General features: G+C 39.9%; 1 protein-coding gene across 3 annotated transcripts in view; it reads right to left on the bottom strand.

Annotated features, from left to right (window-relative positions):
• Window positions 1–22,139, bottom strand: part of fam149a (family with sequence similarity 149 member A) — a 93,825-nt gene that overhangs the window by 27,462 nt on the left and 44,224 nt on the right. For all 3 annotated transcript variants that reach the window (XM_073064537.1, XM_073064538.1, XM_073064539.1), the window contains exons 2-8: window positions 17,931–18,035; window positions 12,522–12,648; window positions 11,605–11,747; window positions 9,874–10,002; window positions 6,850–7,020; window positions 2,693–2,889; window positions 593–747 (exon numbers count right to left, since the gene is read on the bottom strand). In XM_073064537.1, the coding sequence (XP_072920638.1) occupies window positions 593–747; window positions 2,693–2,889; window positions 6,850–7,020; window positions 9,874–10,002; window positions 11,605–11,747; window positions 12,522–12,648; window positions 17,931–18,035 (1,027 nt within the window). The remainder of the gene's footprint in view (window positions 1–592; window positions 748–2,692; window positions 2,890–6,849; window positions 7,021–9,873; window positions 10,003–11,604; window positions 11,748–12,521; window positions 12,649–17,930; window positions 18,036–22,139) is intronic.

Raw genomic sequence — 22,139 nt, 5'->3', positions numbered from 1 at the left:
CAGAAACTTGTTTTTCTAAATTTCATCACTACTGGCCTGACAATCTCCTCATTGAACAAGCCCTCATTCCAAGAATCAATCTTCTGAAACTTTATTGCAGTGCCTCTGTCTATCATCCTTTGGCTACAAAGATCCAAACTGCATGCAATACATACATTGGGCAATTCTGTCTCTCCCCCCCCCACTCCCGCCACCAACCTCTAAAGAAAATAACCTTCCATTCTCTTCAAATCCTCTTCTATTTTCCACTGACTTTGTGCGTTCAGCAGACTTGGATGTATTATATCTGCTCTGATGGTAAGCAAGTGAGGGACTCAAAACGTCCTTCTTGTACTCCGCTAGTAACTTACTGACAGTCAAGCAAGCTTCTTTAGTTAGGATCAGGAGTGAGAAGGCGACCAATTACTCGCTTTCCTAACTGAGGCACACAAAGACAAATCACAGAGCTACAAGGCCAGCAAAACCAATATTAGATACGTGATTCCTATTACCAGTAAAAATTTGTCAATCATTTATATGCAACTTAAAAGATAGTTTAATAATATGCAAGGCACACAGCTACAAGAGAATCATAATATGCTCTACAATGTACCTGAGAGTGGAAGGAGGAGCTGCCTAGGGCCAAGAATCGTGTTTCAGAGCCTCTCGATGGTGGAACACTATAGTTTAAATTGATTCGTGAGTCATTGATATGAGGCATTTTGCTCATTATTGCACTTTGCATGCTTGCTGTTTGCTTTGCCTCTCCTGCAGCCAGTGTACAAAGAAAGAAGAAATGCAACCATTATTCAAGGCATAACACCATCAGCAAGGCAAAGTGTTAAATTTTAACTATAGCTTCAATTTAATTATGGAAAAGACATTCCTAAAATGAGGTTAATACAACCATCCAAATGTATGAAGTATAGTATATAGTCACAGCTATAAATATTTTTTTGCAAGAACACTTTAAAATCCACCTTAACCACCCATTTTAATGTCATCAATTGATTCTTAAGTATATTAAGGATTCTTAAGAATTCAGAATAAAATCTAATTCATGGTTTAAGATGATCACTGGCAACAAATAAGACATCAGAATTGTTAAAAGTTTATTTTCTGTGCCAGTTGGGTAGCAATAATTAAGATCTGACATGCTAATTAACGGGGAGTGTAAATTGAGAGCTTTGCTTTCTGTTGCTGGTTTAGTCTATGATCTAATACAGGAGATTCATAGCAATAAAAAGATTTGACTGGAGAGAAAGACAGCAAAATGCAACTTCTGTGCACCTTATTTCAGAGCAAAGCATTGTGCCCAGGACAACACAATAAGTAAATATGAACTAATAATGATTGAATTATCAATAACTAACAATCAGCAGAATTAGTCCATATCTACTTCATAATACTGGAATTATATAGCTTCATTTTGAACTATACATTTTGAAGACTCTACGAAAAGTAGTCAAAACTGTCCAATGCATCATTGGCACCAACCTGCCTACCATCAAGGACATAAATGCACAAATGTGCCAGAAAAGGGCCAATAACATCATGAAGGATCCCACCTGCTCATGGACTGTTTGTCCAACCCTTATCAGGGAGGAGGCTACATAGAATCCACACCAGGACCACCAGACTCAAAATCAGTTACTTTCCCCAAGGAGTAAGGCTGATTAACACCCCCAGCCACTAATCCATCCCTCCACACACCCAACCACTATTACTTTATCATTTCTTATCAATCACCTTATGTACAGATACTCCTGTGTTTAGCATCACTTTATGGGCATACAATCAATGTCTATAAGAGTCTCAGCCCAAAACGTCAACTATACTCTGCTCCATAGATGCTCAAGTCAAGTCACTTTTATTGTCATTTTGACCATAACCGCTGGTACAGTACATAGTAAAAATGAGACAACGTTTTTCAAAACCATGGTGTTACATGACACAGTACAAAAACTAGACTGAACTATGTAAAAAAAAACAGAGAGCGCTACACTAGACTACAGACCTACACAGGACTGTGTAAAGTGCATAAAAACAGTGCAGGCATTACAATAAATAATAAACAGAACAATAGGACAAGGTGTCAGTCCAGGCTTCGGGTATTGAGGAGTCTGATAGCTTGAGGAAGAAACTGTTACATAGTCTGGTCGTGAGAGCCCAAATGCTTCAGAGCCTTTTTCCAGACGGCAGGAGGGAGAAGAGATTGTATGAGGGGTACGTGCTGCCTGGCCTGCTGAGTTCCTCCAGCGTTTTGTGTGTGTTGTCTGTACACAAGCTACCTGATGTATTTATATTCATTGTATTTTTAATATTATCATTATTATTGTGTTCTTTATATTTTGTGGGGGGGGGGGGGAATTTTTTTTTAATGCTGCATCGGATCCAGAGTAGTGATTATTTTGTTTTCCTTACACTTGCGTACAGGAATTGAGATTAAGCAATCTTTAATCTTGAACAGTTTTGATAACATTAAATTAAAAAGTACATTGCTGGGAAAAACACAGTGAATTGGGAAACCTATGCCTAGGACACATTGCATACCCACTAAAGACCCCAGGTGACTGTAAATATAAATTGAGCCATATATTTAACAAAACATTTGGATTAAATGAGCTAATTTAATTACAAGTTTCCAAAGAGTAACTCAGCGTTGTTTCCTTTGATGTTACAGCAGCTTAATGGTTTCTTTGATCTCTAGTACCTGAAAGGTTGTTTTCCCAGTTTTTCCTGATCAGCTCTTCCAACACATCAATCACATCTCGCCAGATATCATTAAATATCTCCGCTGATACAGCATCTTGAAGGCAGGCATGGGGAGAAATGGGAGGAATGCCCCTTTTATTTCTCCTCTGAGCAACTTGAACTTTCTTTTGTTTTAAACTCTCATCTTCACTAATACTGTAATTGAAGCACAATAATATTAACATGGCTATGGATTCCTTTCTCTGGAAAAAGACATTTAGTGGTACAATTTACTAAGCTGACTGTACAATTTAGATTGAAATAAAGTCCCTTTTGTTATTGTTATTAGTAAGTTTTTGTCGTACACTTGGAATAGTTAAGTCAGTTTGAGAGGCCAGCATTACCCCTGACAACTCTCCTTCGATGAACATAATGGCACCATTTTGTATAATGATTTCCATTATTCCTTACAAACACTTACATATTTTGGTTTCATTGTTGTCCCGTTGTTCTTTATATTCCAAGACTTACTTTGAAAAGTAGAACTTTTGCTCTTCACCAGATAGAAACTGATTCTATACCACATTAAGTGAACATAGAGCATAGAACAGTACTGCACAGGAACAGATCCTTCAGCCCACAATTTTGTGCCAACTAATTAAATTACCAATCAAATGGCTAACTAATCTCTTCTGCCTACACAATATCCATATCCTTCTATTCTTCTCACATTCATGTGCCTATCTAAACATCTCCTGAAAGTCCCTAATGTTTCTACCTTTACCACCATCCCAGGCAGCACCCTGTGTAAAAAAAAACTTGTCCTCATATCTCCTTTGAAATTATCCCCTCACCTGAAATGCATGCTCTCTGGTGTTAGACTGCTCTATATTTGCCTCTCATTATCTTCTAAACCTCTATCAGATCTCCCCTTAGCCCAACCACTGCAGAGAAAGTTTCTCCAACCTTTCGTTATAGTACATGCCGTCTAGTCAAGGCAGCATTTTGGTAAACCTCTTCTGTATAATGTAGTGACCAGAACTGTATGTAATAGTCCAGATGCAGATTAACTGGTGTTTCGTAAAGCTGCACCATTCTTCCTAACTTCTGAACTCAATGCCTTGACTAATAAAGGTAAGCTTGCCATTTACCTTCCTAACCACCCTATCAACCTGTGGATTTTGCCCTTTACAGTGTACTGTGTTGCAGACCACCCATTAATAAGTTGGGCCAGTTTACTCTGGACAATCTTGCAGTTTTTGGGATTGATGTTACTAACTCAAATTTTAGATTCCTCCTATTAGAGTTCTTCTTCTTCAGGCCTTTACCTCTTCCATGTACCACCTCCCATCATCCACCTTCTCCCTCACCTGACCTCACCCATCCATCTGCCAACTTGTACACCTTCCCCTGCCCCCACCTTTATCTGGCTTCCGTCCCCTTCCTTTCCTGACATGATGAAGTGTTGAAAATGGAAACATCAACTGTTTATTTCCCTCCACAGATGCTACCTGACTTGCTGAGTTCCTCCACCATTTTGTGTGTGTTGATTAAGATTTCCAGCATTTGCAGTCTCCCTTATGTTTCAAATTTTAGTAGCTGGTTCACATTTATTCATATTGAGCTAGGTGCTGAACGTTTTACACACTTCCCCCTCCTCCAGATCATATCCAGTATATAAATATATTTATAAATAAAAGATCAAGAACAAATCCTTGGTGTTCTCCCAAGTTACATTTCTCCAAACTGAAAAAGACCCTTTTCTTCTAATTTTTCTTTTTTTTTGTGATTTCTGACATTCAGAAACATTTAAGATATCTTAAAGTAATCAATTAAAGTACTATTTTTAAACTAAGATGATGATTGGAACGCATTTTTTTGAAAAATATATTTAATTAATTAAATACTTCCAATTAAAGCAAAATAATTTTAAAAATCTCTTTTCCCCTTTGCCTAGTGCTGAATGCAGAATCAGGTCCTGAAGCAAGTATGATGGATATGAGAAACTATTCCCCAATATATTGTTGAGGATTCCAAGCAAAAGTGGGTCCATTTTTGGATGCCATGGGAGGCATTTTGTAGACCATCCCCTATGGGAGCAGAGTTTAGCATCTACTGCTGTCAACAAGTGATAGACTCACAGATTTTGAGCACAGATCCAGGGCATATTTCATTGTGAATGGCTAAATGCCGGTGACTCGGCAGTGCAGAATTACCATTGGATAAAGATTCATGCGCCCATTTTACAGTTAACTACGTTGGTCTCATGTATTTTTTTTTTTAAACTTGTGTCACCTGAGGAACACAGCATTCTCAACCAGAAAAAAAGCCAGGAAGGAAACCAAAATACATAACGCTATATTCTACAAGTATTTTATCCTGCTCAATGCTACCTATTCTGAAGCAGCACTAAAATGGGTAACAGAATATTGAAAAAAGATAAGAGTTATTACTACAAACTGGAGTTACAAGCAACATATGGTGTATGAAGTTCTTGTTAACTGGGTACGTTTGTTTCTTTGTACTATTTTAAAAGTTCTAAAAATTTAAACACATTAAAATAGTCAGGGTCCATTTATTTCTAAGGCTGAAATCAGGTTGATTAAAAGATTAAAAATCCAGGCTAAAGCCAAATCAATGTGGGCAATGAGGAATCCTGAAACATTCCAATCACTCTGTTTGTTACCTCTCAATTTAGCTCCTGGAATAAATGTGAAGGAAAAGTTAACTTCATTGACATATACCACTGGAATTTCTAACTTTAAATAGTGATTTTTTTTTGTTTGTTTTTATTTTTACTCATGTTCCTAGAACTGCTCCTTAATTATAGTCTAACTAATGCTTTATTTTCTAATTACAAGTTCACACTGCCAAGAGATACAATCTATGTTTTCTACAGAGGAGTGCTGTGATACAATAAATATAAAGAGTGAACTAACTCCAATATAAAAAAAAAACGATTTTTTCATCTTTGGTGTAGCACAACACTGTTTATCTAAACGGACTCCAGCAGGGAGTAGTGAATTCCTTCATTTTAAATGCCATTAGGACTCATGACCAAGTTCATTACTGCATGAATGAGAAAGTCACTGTGATGAAGCTCAGGATCACATTTACTGAAACTGAACTGGACCAGCAGATAACAATGTGGCTGCAGATCAAAACATAGACAGGCTTCCTGAGGCAAGTGGTTTGGCTCCTCACTCACCAAAACCTTTCCTTCAGGTGCAAAACACATACAAATGCAATGGAATTCTCTCTGCTTATCTGGATGAGTATGACTCCAACTACTCTCAGAGCTCAACAACTCCCCTACCCCCATCACAAAGAACCTAGGTGGATTGATTGGCACCAGGTTCATGACTTCACAATGTTCACCAGCACTGACTCAAGCCATGAGGTAAAAAGGTAGTGAATGAAAATGATATGTAAGAGTAATTTGTATTGCAAATAACTTCATTGCTCCCTGCAAGTGTCCTTCTCGTCTGTTTGGAAAAGCAGGGTTGCATGTTTGTAAGAATGAAAAAGATGCATCATATCAACTTGCTCTTCAACAGAACCTCCCAAAACACCACATATGCAAACTAAGAGGACCATAGGCACATAAAATCACCACCACACACTTTCCAGATTAAAAAATATACCCCCAACAATGGCTCAAAATCCTACAACACCTTCCTAATTAACTCTGCAGAAGTACCTTTACCACACTGATAGAGGCAATTGAATACCACAGCTTGAGATATTACCTTCTCAATAACTTCTCATGAGATATTAGTGTTGTTTGTAGCAGCAAGGACTAAATGGACCCAATTAAATGCATTTTAAATTATTTGTTTTAATTTGTCAAATGGCTCTTCCAGATCCTGCAAAGGAAGTTTAGGTGCCCCTTGTGAGCCTTCCTTTATTATCAGAAATACTCCTAAGTTCCCTTCCTGAATGACAGGGTCTATACTTTTGGTCTCTGTCAGTGCCTTCATGCTAGTTAACTTTCCACTTGAACCCAATCTCCTCACCATCTGGTATATCTTACCATTTTATGTGAGCAAGTTACTGCGAAATGGAGGTGAGGGTAAAATGTGCTGGGCTTTGTGCTGTAAGTTATAGTAGGTCTGTGTACAACATATTGTTCACAAAAGTTAATATCCTTGTAAATTTCATTATACGAACACTTACCATTCTTTACTGTCAAATGCAAAATACTCTTCAATACTTCCATCCGTATCATAAATCTCCTCCTCTAGGAATGAGAAAATGGAGCACTCTGAGTCGAGGGAACTTATGGTGAAGTTTGAACTATGGAAGGGAGAGTGTGTAGGAAGCAGACGTACTCCCAAAAGGCTAAGTCTGCAAAAGGAAGGGAAATATCTTCAAGAAGAATTTATTCAAGGCATATGTCTAAAAATTCAATTGTATAATATGATTTATAACACCCCCCCCCATCAACAAAATTCCAAACTCCATCTAGTACTCCCTTGTCCTGGACCTTCCCTCTCCACCTTAAAGGGCATGGCACAACCCTCTGATCCTTCAACCCATAACATCAACCTACTCCATTCCCAAGCCCCTAGTCTCAATTTCCTAGTGTGCCTCTGTCCTGCCAAGCATCCAATCATCATGGCAGAAGTATGATCCCAATCCCCTTATCACCCTTCTCCACAAACATCAATACAAGGTCCCAGTATCTCATGCACTTTCTACAAACCACTCATTCATTAGTGCTGGGCTCCAATGTGTTTCTTTCCCAACATCAGACGATTCATCAATCAATTCCACCATCAGTGCAAAGTCCTGCTGTCCCATCCTTCTAAACATCCATAACTCCCATAACCCTGACACCAGGTACATTACAGGACAAGTTGAGCCATCATAATCACCAAAACATTGGAAAAGAGGACCAGGCAACACATTTTGAAACACACCTTTACAAAGCCTAAACAGCTAGACAGTTGCACCCAAGGCTTCCAGTTTGCAGCAGAGACCACTGGTAACCTGCTGCTGTGTCCATTTACTTATATGAAAGTTTCTAAACCCGTATTTATACAATCACACATAATTCCATCAACACATCAGTTTTAGACAGTTTAGCGAGTATTTTTTAAAAGAAAATAAAAGAATAAAAACACAATGAAGTTTTAAAGACTAGAAATCACGTTAGCATTCTCAGTAAACAAACATCATGCCACTGTCTCAGCAACAGTAACTGTTAAAAACACTCAGCTGATCAGTCAGAATCTCGAAGCATAGATATGTTAGCTTTGAGCAGAAATGTAATGAATCAAAGATGAACAACATTTTTAAAAGGAACAGAAAAAGATACAATGTGACCAAAAAAGACACCTTTGTGCACATTTACATTAATTGTTCAGTTGTGATTTCTTCCAGCTCTGGCAAATACTCTAAAACAGACAAACCGACAAACCCAATAGGCAGACCGCTGGCCAGGTCCGGACTGTGAGAATCAAATGTCTGGACCGCACCGACCCATTGGCACTTAAGTGAATGCACCTGTCATAACATGTAATAAAGCACGCACTGCTCTAATTTATTTTAACCTCATTCCACACCCTACACTTGACCTACCATAGAGCGTGCAACCTACTGCTTTCTGGTCAAAGCTAAACCTTTTGGAAAAAGACATTCACGGGAGAAAGTTGCACTTTCCACGTCTGCGGGAGCATTGCAAGAAGAACGAAATACGGATGGATCCAGTGATGAAGGATTTTGTGACGAGCCTGGCAGGAAACTTCAGGGAACGATTTGAAAGCTCTCCTAAACTCTCAGGTGACATCCTCCCCTTCCTGAGACAGCCATTCTCCGTTTCGGCTGACGGCCAGTGGACTGCACAGGCCAAAAGGCTGGTGCCTTCCATAGATGAGGCAACTCTCCAGATGGAGGTCTTGGAAATGGGAACATCTGATTTGCTCAAAGCACAACACAAGGACGTTGGAGTGAGTGACTTTTGGATCAACGTGGTTCCCCAAGCTCAATTCAAAAACACGAGAGCTATTGCAATGCTCCTACTCACACTGTTCCCCTCCACGTACATTTGTGAGTCATCGTTTTCTTCAATGAACTCTAACAAGAACCAGGACAGAAACAGACTCTGCAATGCACATCTTGGCCAGTGCCTCAGGATTGCCACAACAGAATACAGGCCCGACATCAGAAGGATTGCCTCATCCCGTCGCTGTCACTTCTCTCACTGATTGGTGAGTGAATCAATTTATTTTTGTCCATTTGTCAATATTCTAGTATCTTAGTGTGGTGTAATAATATTACAACAACAATAATACTAATAATTTCATTTATAGCTTCAAATGCTACATAGCTTAGTTAAAAAGAGCAAATAGATTAAGTGAGAGAACAGAAACAGTGGAAAAGGCAGTACTACTAAAACTCTGTGTGGAAGAGAAGTGGTGAAGACTACCACGTTTTGTGTGAGTGTGTATTTTAAGTCCCAGATGAGTTCTCAATGTGACAGCTGACAGTTGTGATAGCTAGAGCCATAATTAAATGGTTGGTTTTGGACTTGTTTTGTTTCAAGAGTGCATTTTTTTTCTTGTGTGACCCACAACACAGGCTTTGAGAATCCCAGGCCTAAATTATTATTATTATTACTACTACTACTACTATTACGACTAATAATAATAATGGCAATAGCAGCAACGATATCTGCCCACAACACAACTTACTGGCGTAATGGGGAAAGAAACCCTGGACGTTTTGGCCCTTGGCTTGGCATGCTTAACATGATTTGGCCCTTGTTGAGAACTAATTAGGGAACTCTGCTTTAAAACATGAAATATTAACCACACCTCTCACCAGAGATGACTTCAGACCTGCCAAATCCTTCCACCATTGTCTATCTTCATTTCATTTTGTTATCATCTGCAGTATATTTTAGCTGTTAATCTATTGACATATGCTATGCTATTAATCAAGAGCACCAATTTAAATAAGCAGCTTAGCTCATACATTAAAAAAGATAAAAGAAACGTCATGCAAATACGTTAATCATCAACCACTAAAATTTTCAAAGTAATTTCTACATTTTCAAAAAAAAGAACAAATTTTAACATAATTTAGTAGATGCTGCTAATTTAACAGGTGAAACTGAGAAGTCTTTTATTGAAAATTGTACAAATTTATTCTTCGATTATATAGTCCTCCTGTGAACATAATGAAATGGAAGCTTACTCTTTCATATCACTGGTGCTTTCACAGAAACTAGGCAAAGCTCTAGTTGCCATGGAGCTCTTCCCTCTGCTCTGGAAACGTTGAATGCCTTCTTCATCATCTTGCTGCAAGAGCTGGGTTCCCAATATCCTGCATCACACACAAGAAGAAACAGCAGATTCCAAACCACTTAGTTACATTTCTCTCTACTAGTGTTCCTTTAACAAGGTTAGACCATTTACCTAATAATATTTTAATGATTAAAAGTTCATACAGTCAAATATGTAAATGAATAAACAGCAATGTGTTAATATAGTGAATTTGGCGTACAAGGGCATCCTTAAAAAATTCACTGGAGAATTTACAAACAAAATTTGAAAATGAGCTCAGAGGTAGATGACAAGACTGAGAACCAGAAGCTTGATAAGGGAGATAGACCTTAAAGTTTTAAAAGGAACAGAAGGGAGCTGAGGAGGCTTACGGAAGAGAAACTCAGATATTAGGTACCTGGAAGAAAAATGATTGGTAAACAACAAGGAATGCTTTGAAAATTCATTCAGCTTGGTCAGATGGGATCTTTCTCAAAAACAATGCTGAATATCTTTGATGAACCTGCCCTTCAAAGTACAATCCTGTCTGCAGAATTTTTTCCCAATAATTTCCCTACTACAGACTCATTTGCTTATTCCTACTGTCCTTCCTCAATACAGGTACTACATTTGTTGTCTCTAGTTATCTGGCACTTCACCTGGTGTCAGTTAAAAAATAAATAAATAAATAAATCGGTGTCACCTCCCTTACACACAATGATACATCTCATCCGATCATTGGGTTTTATCCACCTGTAAGCCTGCTGAAATATTTACTACTGGCTTTTTAATGATAACATGCAGGAACTTCACCACCCACCTCCTTAAGTCATCCATTACAATGCCCATCTTCTGAGTGAAGACAGAGGTTTGAAGACCTCACCCATGTCCTCTGGCTCCATGCACAGATTATTATTTTTATCCCTAATGGATCCCAATCTTTTCTTAGCAACTTTTCTTTTATGAATGTAGTCAGCCAGTGATATTTTGTGCCACCTTTTTGCCCTCCTATTTTAAGTACTCCCCGTGCCTATACATCATTACTCCTGAAGGGCCTCCCTGTTTCTTGTTCTCTACATCTATCATACGCTTCTTTGTGCTCTTGATATTCAAAGGTGCCTGAGACATTCTGTTCCTATCTTGCTCATGTTGTATCACCCTTCTAGGGACATGTTGGCCCTGAATTCTCATTGTTTCACTATCGAATGTTTCCCACTTAGCAGATGTCGATTTACCAGCAAGGAGATGCTCTCAGTTCCCCGTTCCTTTCAAGTCCTGAAGGAGGGTATTGTCAAGTATCAACTGTTTATTAATTTCCATTAATGCTGCCTGACCTGCTGAGCTCTTCCAGCATTTTGTGTGTGTTGGCCCAGTTTATGTTTACCAAGTTCCTTCTTATGACATTGAAATTAGCCTTCTGCAAATTTAAAACCTCGCCTTTCTTTACAGTCTGTCCTTATCCTTTGCTGTACCCAGGGTTCTCAGCATTTCATATCCTGTGAAACACTTTAAATTGGCCAGAGAGCAACTTCTGTGATGGTGGGCGTTTCTAGCTGAACACATGCACAAATGCATCACGTTTGTCTTTGGCAGTCATTAGCTGGTAAAGCCTTTATCAGCTAGCTGAAAAAAATCATCATGTTTTGTGTTGCTGAGTACTCACCTGAGCTGGGGCGAACGTTCCACCCACTCTCGACATTCGGTTTGAATGCTTTCAGTTCGACAGCTCACCTTTCCCTCAAACAACATCTCATCGATTTCCCAGAAAAGTTGATGCACTGTCTGCGTATTTGCTTTGTCAAATTCCTAATATCCGCACACAGAGAATTATTAGTCAGTATTACTTTATCATAAACTCACAAGCTTGATATGACTGAAGGGGATGAGAATGATATCAGCTGTGAATTGATGCTGTTAATTGATGTTATCTGGTGTTATCCAAGTTCACCTGGTTGAGCTGCAATATTCCATATGGCAAAAACATCAGATATGAGAACTAGAATTTGCATTTGAGCATTCATTCCAAAACACAATTGCAACATGAATAGATCCAAATCTAATTTTAACCTCCTTAATAATGGATATGGTTTGGACAGTGCTGAGGTTATATTGTAGACTTCACGTAGCCCCTGCATACTGGTCTTGTCCCAGGATCATTGTGAAAATGAAGTTGTAAGAAATATTTTAGGATATAGTATGTTAATAACTTGAGAGTTTGAAATATGGAGAGAGCAGCACATGCAGGAGAAAAAATGTAATTGTAGAACTTTAGTGTTTGGGATTTGTCTTCATTGATTTGTGTTACGAGTGCTGAAACGCAGGACAACCCATGTACATACTGTGCTCCCAGATTTAATTCACTGAAATCAAATAAAAGAGAAGATGCTGCAACAGATGAACTGCATCTTCTTCACCCAGTCCAAAACTCCCAGTTTCCATGCCACTCTCTATACCGACTACAATACCACTCTATTCCGTTCATACTGTATCTCCCCTCATCTTCTTCACCCAGTAAAAGCCCCAGCATTATTTACATTCTGTCTGATATCACTACAATCCCCATGCCCATACAATACTCACATCATCTCTCCAGGAGTACACTGAACTACACTCAGATGTTGTATCGCTCTGGATTCCAGACCAAGAATTGTTAAGGTCAGTGGGAGTCGTCTGCCCAATGGATGATTCTGATACAATGGAGTCACCACTAAAAAAAAATTAAAGTTACATGGAATACATTCATTCTAGAATGAAACAAACTTCCATATTCTATTTGTGATTTCACCCATTTGGCATTGAAATAGAGATGGAGGACTTAAATTTATATATTTTACAACTCAACGATTCTAAAAGCACCTCACAAGAAACTTCAGTAATTTTTTAGACAGTTTATAATTTTCAAATCATGGTAGCCAATTCCCACAAACAACATGATGACCAAATCATCTGGTTTTGGCAATGGTTGAGCAATCAATACTAACTGGATGTTTGGGGAAAGTACAAGATCTTGAAATAGTGTCTTGGGTTCTTTTAAATTACAAAAGTAGTTTAGAAGCATCTTCAGATTAAATCCTCTACAATGACTTACTCCTCACACCTGGGGCATCTGGCAATCAAGTGTCATCTGTTCTATCTGCCAGGGGTATTCTCAATCTTCAGCCTGGTAGTGGTGTTCATTCCACCCCTGGCAGACACTAGGCTGGCATTGAGGAGCTGAGCCCAGTGATCACTTCCCAATCATTACAGGGAGATCCAACCAGGCTAGCTGAAGAGGTCTCTGAACAACTAACAACACAGAATCAATGGAGCTCAGACACTCCATCTCGGTTACAGCACCATCAGGGATGTTTACTGTGCCATCCCATGCCCACACTTTGGCAGATCTGATCACCTGCTATACTCTACTCCTGGCATAAAGATAGAGGCCAAGGACCACAGTACCAATGTGAGGACGGTGAAGGTATGGTCATGGAAGGCAGAGACCACTGAGAGGACTGGTTTGAATTGGAGTCAACTTTATTGTCACTGACATAAGTTATGACATTTGTCATTTTGTGGCAACAGGCAAGACAAATTACACAAGTTAGAATTAAAAATAATTAAGTAATGCAAAAGAGGAATAGGCAAGTAGTCCCACTGAAGGGTTTCGGCCCAAAACATCGACTGTACTCTTTTCCTAGAAGCTGGCTGGCCTGCTGAGCTCCTCCAGCATTGTGTGTGCTGCTCAGATTTCCAGCATCTGCAGATTTTCCCTTGTTTATGGCAAGTAGTGATCATGAGTTATGGACTGTTCAGGAATCTGCTAGCAGAGTGGAAGAAACTGTTCCTAAAACATTGAGTGTGGATTGGCATGCTCCTGCACCTCCTTCCTGATGGGAGGAGTGAGATCCTCCCTATTAGCAGCAATGAAATTGATGGATTTCATATTCAGGGATTAATTTGTGAATCTGAAGGAATATGCCACAGCCATTCCTGACTTCAACAAGAACTGTATGGCCAGGTGTGTGCCGTCGAGAAAATCCCAAATCTTCCCAAACCAGAAGCCCTGGATGAACCAGGAAACTGACGGTCTGCTGAGGGCTGAATCTCTGGTGTTCACGCTCAGTCAGTGTAGGATCCAGAATCCTACAATTAGTCCAGGTACATTGTGGCCATGGCGAGAATGAAGAGGCAATGTAAGTGACGCAAGAGACAGAATCAGACGATAACTGGGGCAGGGTTTGCGAGCCATTACTTCCTACAAGGCAAAACTTAACATCATAAGTGATCTCATCTCCTCAAAGAGATCAAGACACTTTGAAATGGAGAACAACACACGTGTGCGAATCCCTAAGGTAGCTGGTGACCCTTTGATCTCTGTCTCAGAGGCCAATGTCCAAACATCTTTGAAGTGGGTGAACCCTCACAAGGCATCAGGCCCCAACGGTGTTCCTGGTTGGGTTCTAAAAACCTGTGCTGAGCAGCCGGTTGGAGTGTTCAAGGACACGATCAACTTCTCACTGCTATGGTCAGAGGTTCCCGCCTTCTTCAAAAAGGGCATCAGTCATACCAGTGCTCAAGAGCAGGGCGAGCTGCCTCAATGATCACCGTCTGGTAGCACTCACATCTACGGTAATGAAGTGCTTCAAGAGGTTATGGCTGGAATTAACTCCTGCCTGAACAAGGATCTGTGCCTATGGCAGATCACCTACTGCCATAACAGGTCTACAGAGGATAGAATTTCATTGGCTTACCACTCTGCTTTGGAGCACCAAGGCAACCACAAGACTGGCGGTGTTGGGGATAGTGTGGAGGGCTGTCAGAAGTTATAGCGGGACATTGATAGGATGCAATACTGGGCTGAGAAGTGGCAGATGGAGTTCAACCCAGATAAGTGTGAGGAGGTTCTTTTTGGTAGGTCAAATATGATGGCAGAATATAGTATTAATGGTAAGACTCTTGGCAGTGTGGAGGATCAGAGGGATTTTGGGGTCCAAATCCATAGGACACTCAAAGCTGCTGCACAGGTTGACTCTGTGGTTAAGAAGGCATATGGCACATTGGCCTTCATCAACCGTGAGATCAAGTTCAAGAGCCGAGAGGTAATTTTACAGCTATATAGGACCCTGGTCAGATCCCACTTGGAGTACTGTGTTCAGTTCTGGTCACCTCACTACAGGAAGGATGTGGAAACTATATAAAGGGTGCAGAGGAGATTTACAAGGATGTTATCTGGGTTGGGGAGCATGCCTTATGAGAATAGGTTGAGTGAACTCGGCCTTTTCTCCTTTGGAGTGACAGAGGATGAGAGGTGACCTGATAGAGGTGTATAAGATGACGAGAGGCATTGATCGTGTAGATAGTCAGAGGCTTTTCTCCGGGGCTGAAATGGCTAACGCGTGAGGGCACAGTTTTAAGGTCCTTGGAAGTAGGTACAGAAGAAATGTCAGGAGTAAGTTGTTTTTTTTTTACTCAGAGAGTGGTGAGTGCGTGGAATGGGCTGCCAGCAACGGTGGTAGAGGCGGATATGACAGGATCTTTTAAGAGACTCCTGGATAGGTACATGGAGCTTAGAAAAATAGAGGGCTATGGGTAACCCTAGGTAATTTCTAAAGTAAGTACATGTTCAGCACAGCATTGTGGACCGAAAGGCCTGTATTGTGCTGTAGGTTTTCTATGTTTTATTTCTAAGACATGCACCAGGATACTGCTCATCAAATACAGCTCAGTGTTCAATACCATCATCCCCAGAGTACTAACAAATCTTGGGCCTCTGTATCTCTCTCTGCAACTGAATCCTTGACTTTGTATCAGAAGGCCACAGTCAGTGCCGATTGGTAATTACATCTCCTCCTCGCTGACAATCAACACCGACACACCTCGAGGATGCATGCTTAGACCACTCTCGCTACACTACTGTGTGGCACTAAGCATACTCAAATACCATAATCAACAACATCCTCACAGTCAGCATCAGCAAAACCAAGGAGCTGAACGCGAGCTTCAGGAAGGAGCAGTTGCGAGAACACACACCACTCCGCGCTGAGGAGTCAGCAGTGGAAAGGCCGAGCAGCTTCAACTCTCTGGGCATTAACGTCTCAAAGGAAATCTTCTGGTCCCAACACATCGATGCAATCACAAAGGCAGCAAGCTAGCTGCTCTATATAATGAGGAGTTCGAAGAGATTTCATGTGGCACCGAAAACTTTTACAAATTTCTTTAGATGTACGATGGAGAGCATTCTGACTGGTTGCATCACAGCCTGGTATGGAGTGTGCAATGTGCAGGAACACTAGAAGCTGCAGAGTGTTATAGATTCAGCTAACTCCACCATGGGCACAACATCCTCTGCCATTGGGATCTTTAAGTTGTGATGCCTCAAAAAGGTGGCATCCAGAATTAAGGGCTGTCACCATCCACAATATGCCTGCTTCTCAATACTACCATCAGAGAGGAGATACAGGAGCCTGAAGATCCAAGCTCGACAATTTAGGAACAACTTGTTCCTCCACCATCTGATTTCTGAATGGTCCATGAACCCATATTATTAACACCTTATTATTCCTTAAGTTTTCACCATTTACTTTAGTAATTTATATATTTTAATGCCTTTTCATTGTACTGCTGCTGCAGAATCACAATATTCATATCATATTTCACAGATAATCAATCTATTTCTATATAATGATGTCAGAAGTGGTGGTGGTAGATGCAAAAAATATGTAGATTAGTGACAGAATTTGAAGGGAATTTGATAGAAACAGGTAGAATATAATATATTGGAGCAGAATAGGAGGAGACAATGGCGCCTAACGGCAACTCCTTTGCTTGCATCTTGAGAAACAGCTCTATTTCCATCTTTAATATCTATTTTTCCCTTTCAGGGTTCTTTTAAAGACCCTGACCAGGAGTTACGCGCTGACTACGGTTCTCTGTGGGAATGGGACCTGCTCTCGGGGTTTCACGACTGACCATTAGTCAGCACACCAAAGGTGCGGCCTAAGAGCTCCGCACGCCTTCAGCGGGCCGAGATTTTGTGGCTCCGGAGACAGGGGGTTTGGAGGTCGATGTCCAGGCAGGAGATTGGTGTGTCATGGGAGATGGAAGATCTGAGGCTGTGTGCCCAGAGACCCGAGATCTTTGGGCACAGAGCTGAGAAAAAGCAACATAACATACTTATAACATTTTAAACCAGCAAGTTGTTTGTTATGTTTCCCCACTCACTGTGAAATGGAGACATCTCTTTCTCCCTTATTAGGGAGAGAGAAATCCTGTAGTATGTCAAATACCGGGTGAGCAAGCAGTCTTGGGGTAACTGCAAGTCTGCGTCTTTGCTGTTACTTTGCTCACGCTCGAGTGCTCAGTGGCGGGTGCCGATGCTTTTGTTTTGCCAGTGGGGGAAGGGGAGAACATTGCTTGCTGTCGCTTATGCACGGGAGGGAGGGGAGCTGGGGATACTTTGGGGTTCTAACAGTTAATTGATTCTTTGGGGGCACTCCTTTGTTTTTGTGGATGGTTGCGAAGAAAAAGCATTTCAGGACATATATGTATATTCTCTGACAGTAAATGTACCTTTGAAACCTTTGAATTAGTGTAAAGTACGGGTGCATAATGGTGGGTGGCTCAAAGAGCCTATTTCCAGGCTCAATTTCTCCAAGACTCAATGACAAAATAATAATAAATATCCCTGTAAAGCCAAAATGTTTATCTCAAGATCAATAGAAAATTTAATGACAACTAAATAAACAAAATGGAAAAAAGTGTCATGTTCCAGAGTTTGAAAAGTGGGTGAAGATTTGTTTCAAATAAATGAACCTACAGCCTTTGTATTTACACCTTCAAAGAGGACAGTGATATCTAGGCAAGTGCATAGTCAGTACAAATGCACCAATATTCAACAATCACACCTGGCTTCACTTCACGACTAAACTAATCCTGTGTACATTAATCATTCATTACTGTACAGTTTCTCTCTAATTATCACTTGAATAATGCATGAAAACATTTTACCTGTTGTAACTATGAATTGCTCCTTGGACATGTTTTGTAAAATTAGTTGGAAGAGAATCAATTGCTTTCCCAGGAAGATAGTTGGTTCCTTTTAATAACCCCTTCCTGTTGGTAATAAAAAAGTTTATAATTAAATATTGTTTACTTCTTAGCAAAATAGTTACAAAATATTTATTAGTCCTGAAATCTTTCAGCAGAGTTTAGTGGGAATTCAATAAAATTCATCCAGGATCAAGGTAGACTAGAATCTAACCATGAAGGTATCTCCTTGTGAAATCTGCATGTACACCCATATAGCAGTAAGACTAACTTGGTACTTTTCACTTCTGCTCAATGTACTGCACTGTCTTCAGCAACTGAAGTGGGCTTCTGCAATTGGGATGTTCCTAAATAATTTGCAGATCATATTTAAGAGAATGATAAAATTTACAAGAATAAACTGAGCAATGGGGAATGACAGTAGAAGCTTTGAACTAAAATTTCTACTGTCATGCTCCTCGGCTTAGTTTATTCTTGAATATTCTATTTAATAATTGTTACAAGTTGTTACTGTGCATCAGTGTCATTTAGCACGGAAATAGGCCCTTCAGCCCATCATGTTCATGCTGACTTTCAATGTACTATACACTAGACTGTCTATGTTAATCCCACCTTCCCCAATACAACATTCAATCCAATAGTGCTTAGATTCTCGCAGAATGTTTACATTGATATTTAACATTTATTATACATGTAGAGACCTCAGCCTAAAATTTGTTCCATGCAATTTACATAGTGCCAATATTGTGTCAAAGGTAACTCTAAAATCAACAGAGAAAGTTAAATGACAAACAAGAATTTTATTCATTAGGTTTACACTACAGTTCAATGTTACAATTATAATTTTAATTTCAGAATCCCATTCCCCACTGATGAGTTACAAGTGCTACAATGCTTAGCAAGGAGAGTTGTATATGTGAATTTTATAGGTAGCTATTAACAGGAACAGCCCACAACAGAGACAATACTCTTCCAGCCATAGGGAGCATTACTAACCAATAAATGGCTGGTGTAATGATGGGAAAGAGATCAGAGAATGAGTCACTAGGATCAGAAGAACTTGGTCAAGTCATCAGAGGGCTATTTTTGTTCAAGGAAGTGACTATTGGTATAGCAAGGTACCAATAATTCCATGAAATGCAGGCATTCACAGACTACACCAATGATATCCCGGGGAGATCTCTGAAGGCATGAGTGTAGTCTGTGAATGCCTGCATTTTAGTGCCGTCTGCAAACAGGAAGAATGCAAGTGTCCATTCTTGCAAGCCAACAGTAAAGTATTTGAAGTATCTTCTTGAGAAGCAGCTCTCTTGACCTGCCAGATCAAAAATGCAGCGAACTATGAAATATAGCAGAGATCAGTAGTCACAGCCTGAAAATAGTCCTAAGGTGAAAACTGGTGAGAGTGAACTTGCCTCCAACCTCAAGGGGTCAATGCTCATGCGAGATCAAATTTGTGGTTCTTGGAGAACACAGACTTTGATGAGGACAAAGAATACAGTTAAAATATTGACTGTTTAAAATACCAGATTGAGGAGAAACAAGATCAATAAATGTGGGTTGTTTTGAAAATAAAGTACTGATGTTTTTCAAAGTAATGAGGCAGTAATTTGCACTATATGTAATTTTTTGACTTGCACAATTGATGACATGTTTCTGGGGGGGGGGGCAGAAGATGACGGAATGAAAGTGCAAGAGAAAACAAAAATCCCATTAAAAAATGAAAGGGAAAATTTTTGATGGGTGTAAGGAACCAGAAATGGGTACAAAATTTCTCTATTAAGCTTTGAGCCCCTACTCTTTCTTTCTTCTTCAATGACTGGCTACTTGCACCGTGGAAACTCCCATGGAGGAGACTTGAGGCCCAGCACTGGTGGGATGGAAGTGCTGGTGGAGAAAGAACCTCATACATCACTGTTCAATGAGAAATTTATCCTATACCAAAAGCATTCCCAAAAAGATTTGGTACACTCAAATTTCTACTTCCAAATATTCCAGAAGTATCAACCAAACCAGCTTTAAACTGGTGAAAAAAAGCGTTCCAAAAGAAAAGACCACATTTAGTTCACGTTTTGTTCATCTTTCAGGTGAACTGATTCTAACTGCTACGAAAGCTTACATCAGAGCAATACTGATGTTCGCCTCCGAGGGATTTGCTAAAAATAGATCTGGCAAAAGCAGAGTGCGCCTGTCAACACTTCTTTGAAAAATTGTGCAATTGGAGAAGGGGGAATCCATGATTAAACAATGCAGTCCATGATCTTCCAAGTAACAATTTGGACGGAACGCACAATAGCTTTACAAAGCTTGACAAAAATAGCATAATAGAAATTGCAATTATAATAAATAAGAGTCTATCTCAATACAAATGCATGTCAATGAGTGGAAACAGTCTCACCATATACAAAATATTAAAAAACACTTGTCAGAGAGTACCACCAGAATACCAAGTCAAGTCACTTTCAAGTCACTTTTATTGTCATTTCAACCATAACTGCTGGTACAGTACATAGTAAAAATGAGACAACATTTTTTCAGGACCATGGTGTTACATGACACAGTACAAAAACTAGACTGAACTATGTAAAAGTGACAGGATAGCACAGTAGTGCTGTTGCCTTGTAGGGTCCCAAACCCACTCCTGACCATAGATAGGTACTGTGTGGAGTTTGAACATTCTGCCTGTTACTGTGCAGATTTCCCCTGGGTGCACCTGTTTCCTTCCACTTCCAGCAGGTTAACCAGGCCACTAGACATTACTCTTTCATATAAGTAAGTGACAAAAGAAACAAAAGCAGAAGTTAGTGGGTACAAGAATGAAAATCCATTGTGGGACTACAGGAAAGTAAGTGGTTAATGGAACAGTTAGGATTGTCTCAACTTGATGAGTTGAATGGTCTTTTTCTGTGTTGTAAATTGATATGAGCCACAAAGAAAGGAGAGGAAATAGAAGATTAGTCCTAAACATAGGCATTTTTAATGGCAAGAAGGCACTTGCCCAAATCCCTTCAAGGAACTATTATTCCAATGCTTAGATGAAGACTTGCCTTCTACAAGACTGCACATTATCAAATGCTTTTTATAATTGTCTACTTTAAAGTGCAGACATCATCACATAGGTATTCCTCAAAAATAATCCAGTGATGTCCGGTTGCTATTTCAGATACACACATTTGTTGCACAATGCAGAGTGAAAAGAAAGAGAACCAGATCCTATCAAGAGGTGCATGAGAACATTCTCAGTTCAGCATCATTTTATGAAAACTGGAAAACCAGTGAAAAATTACTGTAATCAAGCAAGTCTAGCCACTTTGAAGAATATCCTCCATGATTTTCAAAGAATATTTACTTCGTACATTAACCAGGATCAAATGGTAGCATCATGTTTTTCTTTTGTACTTCAATGTACATCACCACTTTACTGAAAATATTGTAACCTCACAAGTCAGAAGATGCTGCCTAACCCACTGAGGTTTTCCAGCATTTTATGACTTTATCAAGTTTGCGCGTAATTAACACTACTGAGCCAAGGAAATAACCAGTGAAAAGCTCATCTTGGGATTCTGCTCTTATCATCAGAAGTACAGAAGAAATAATAGCAGCTGTAAGTAACATGTACAACACGCTGCAGGAACTCAGCAGGTCGGGCAGCATCCGTGGAAACGAACAGTCAAAGTTTCGGGCCAAGACGCTCTGTTAGGGCTCAGGTCTCGGCCCGAAATGTTGACTATTCGCTTCCACGGATGCTGCCTGACCTGCTGAGTTCCTCCAGTATGTTGTGCGTGTTGCTTTGACCCCAGCATCTGCAGTGTACTTTGTGTTTACGAATAGCAGTTATAAGCTGTTTGGTTGTTTGAGGCGGCTATACCATTCATCAATATCATCCTCTCTTTCTACCTCAATGCCTTTTTACAGCTGAGTATCCAACATCATGAATACAAACAGCTATCACCATCCTAATCAAGGGCAGAAATGAGGTAACTGGGATGGATGGTATACTGCAAAAGAGGTTCAGGAGACTGCAGAAATCTGATGAGGGAAGAGCTCAGAATAAACTTAAAAGATAAGGAATTTAAATGAAATATTAATTCTGACTTAGTGGCTGTCATAATGCCCATTACAAGCCAAAATTAGTACCTTACACCATCAGGCTCCTGAACCAGTATGGGT

The sequence above is a fragment of the Hemitrygon akajei genome, chromosome 13 (assembly GCF_048418815.1).
Source record: "Hemitrygon akajei chromosome 13, sHemAka1.3, whole genome shotgun sequence".
In the NCBI taxonomy this organism is placed as follows: Eukaryota; Metazoa; Chordata; class Chondrichthyes; order Myliobatiformes; family Dasyatidae; genus Hemitrygon; species Hemitrygon akajei.
The sequence above is the reverse complement of the archived record's forward strand: the minus strand, read 5'-3'. Positions and strand labels throughout refer to the sequence as shown.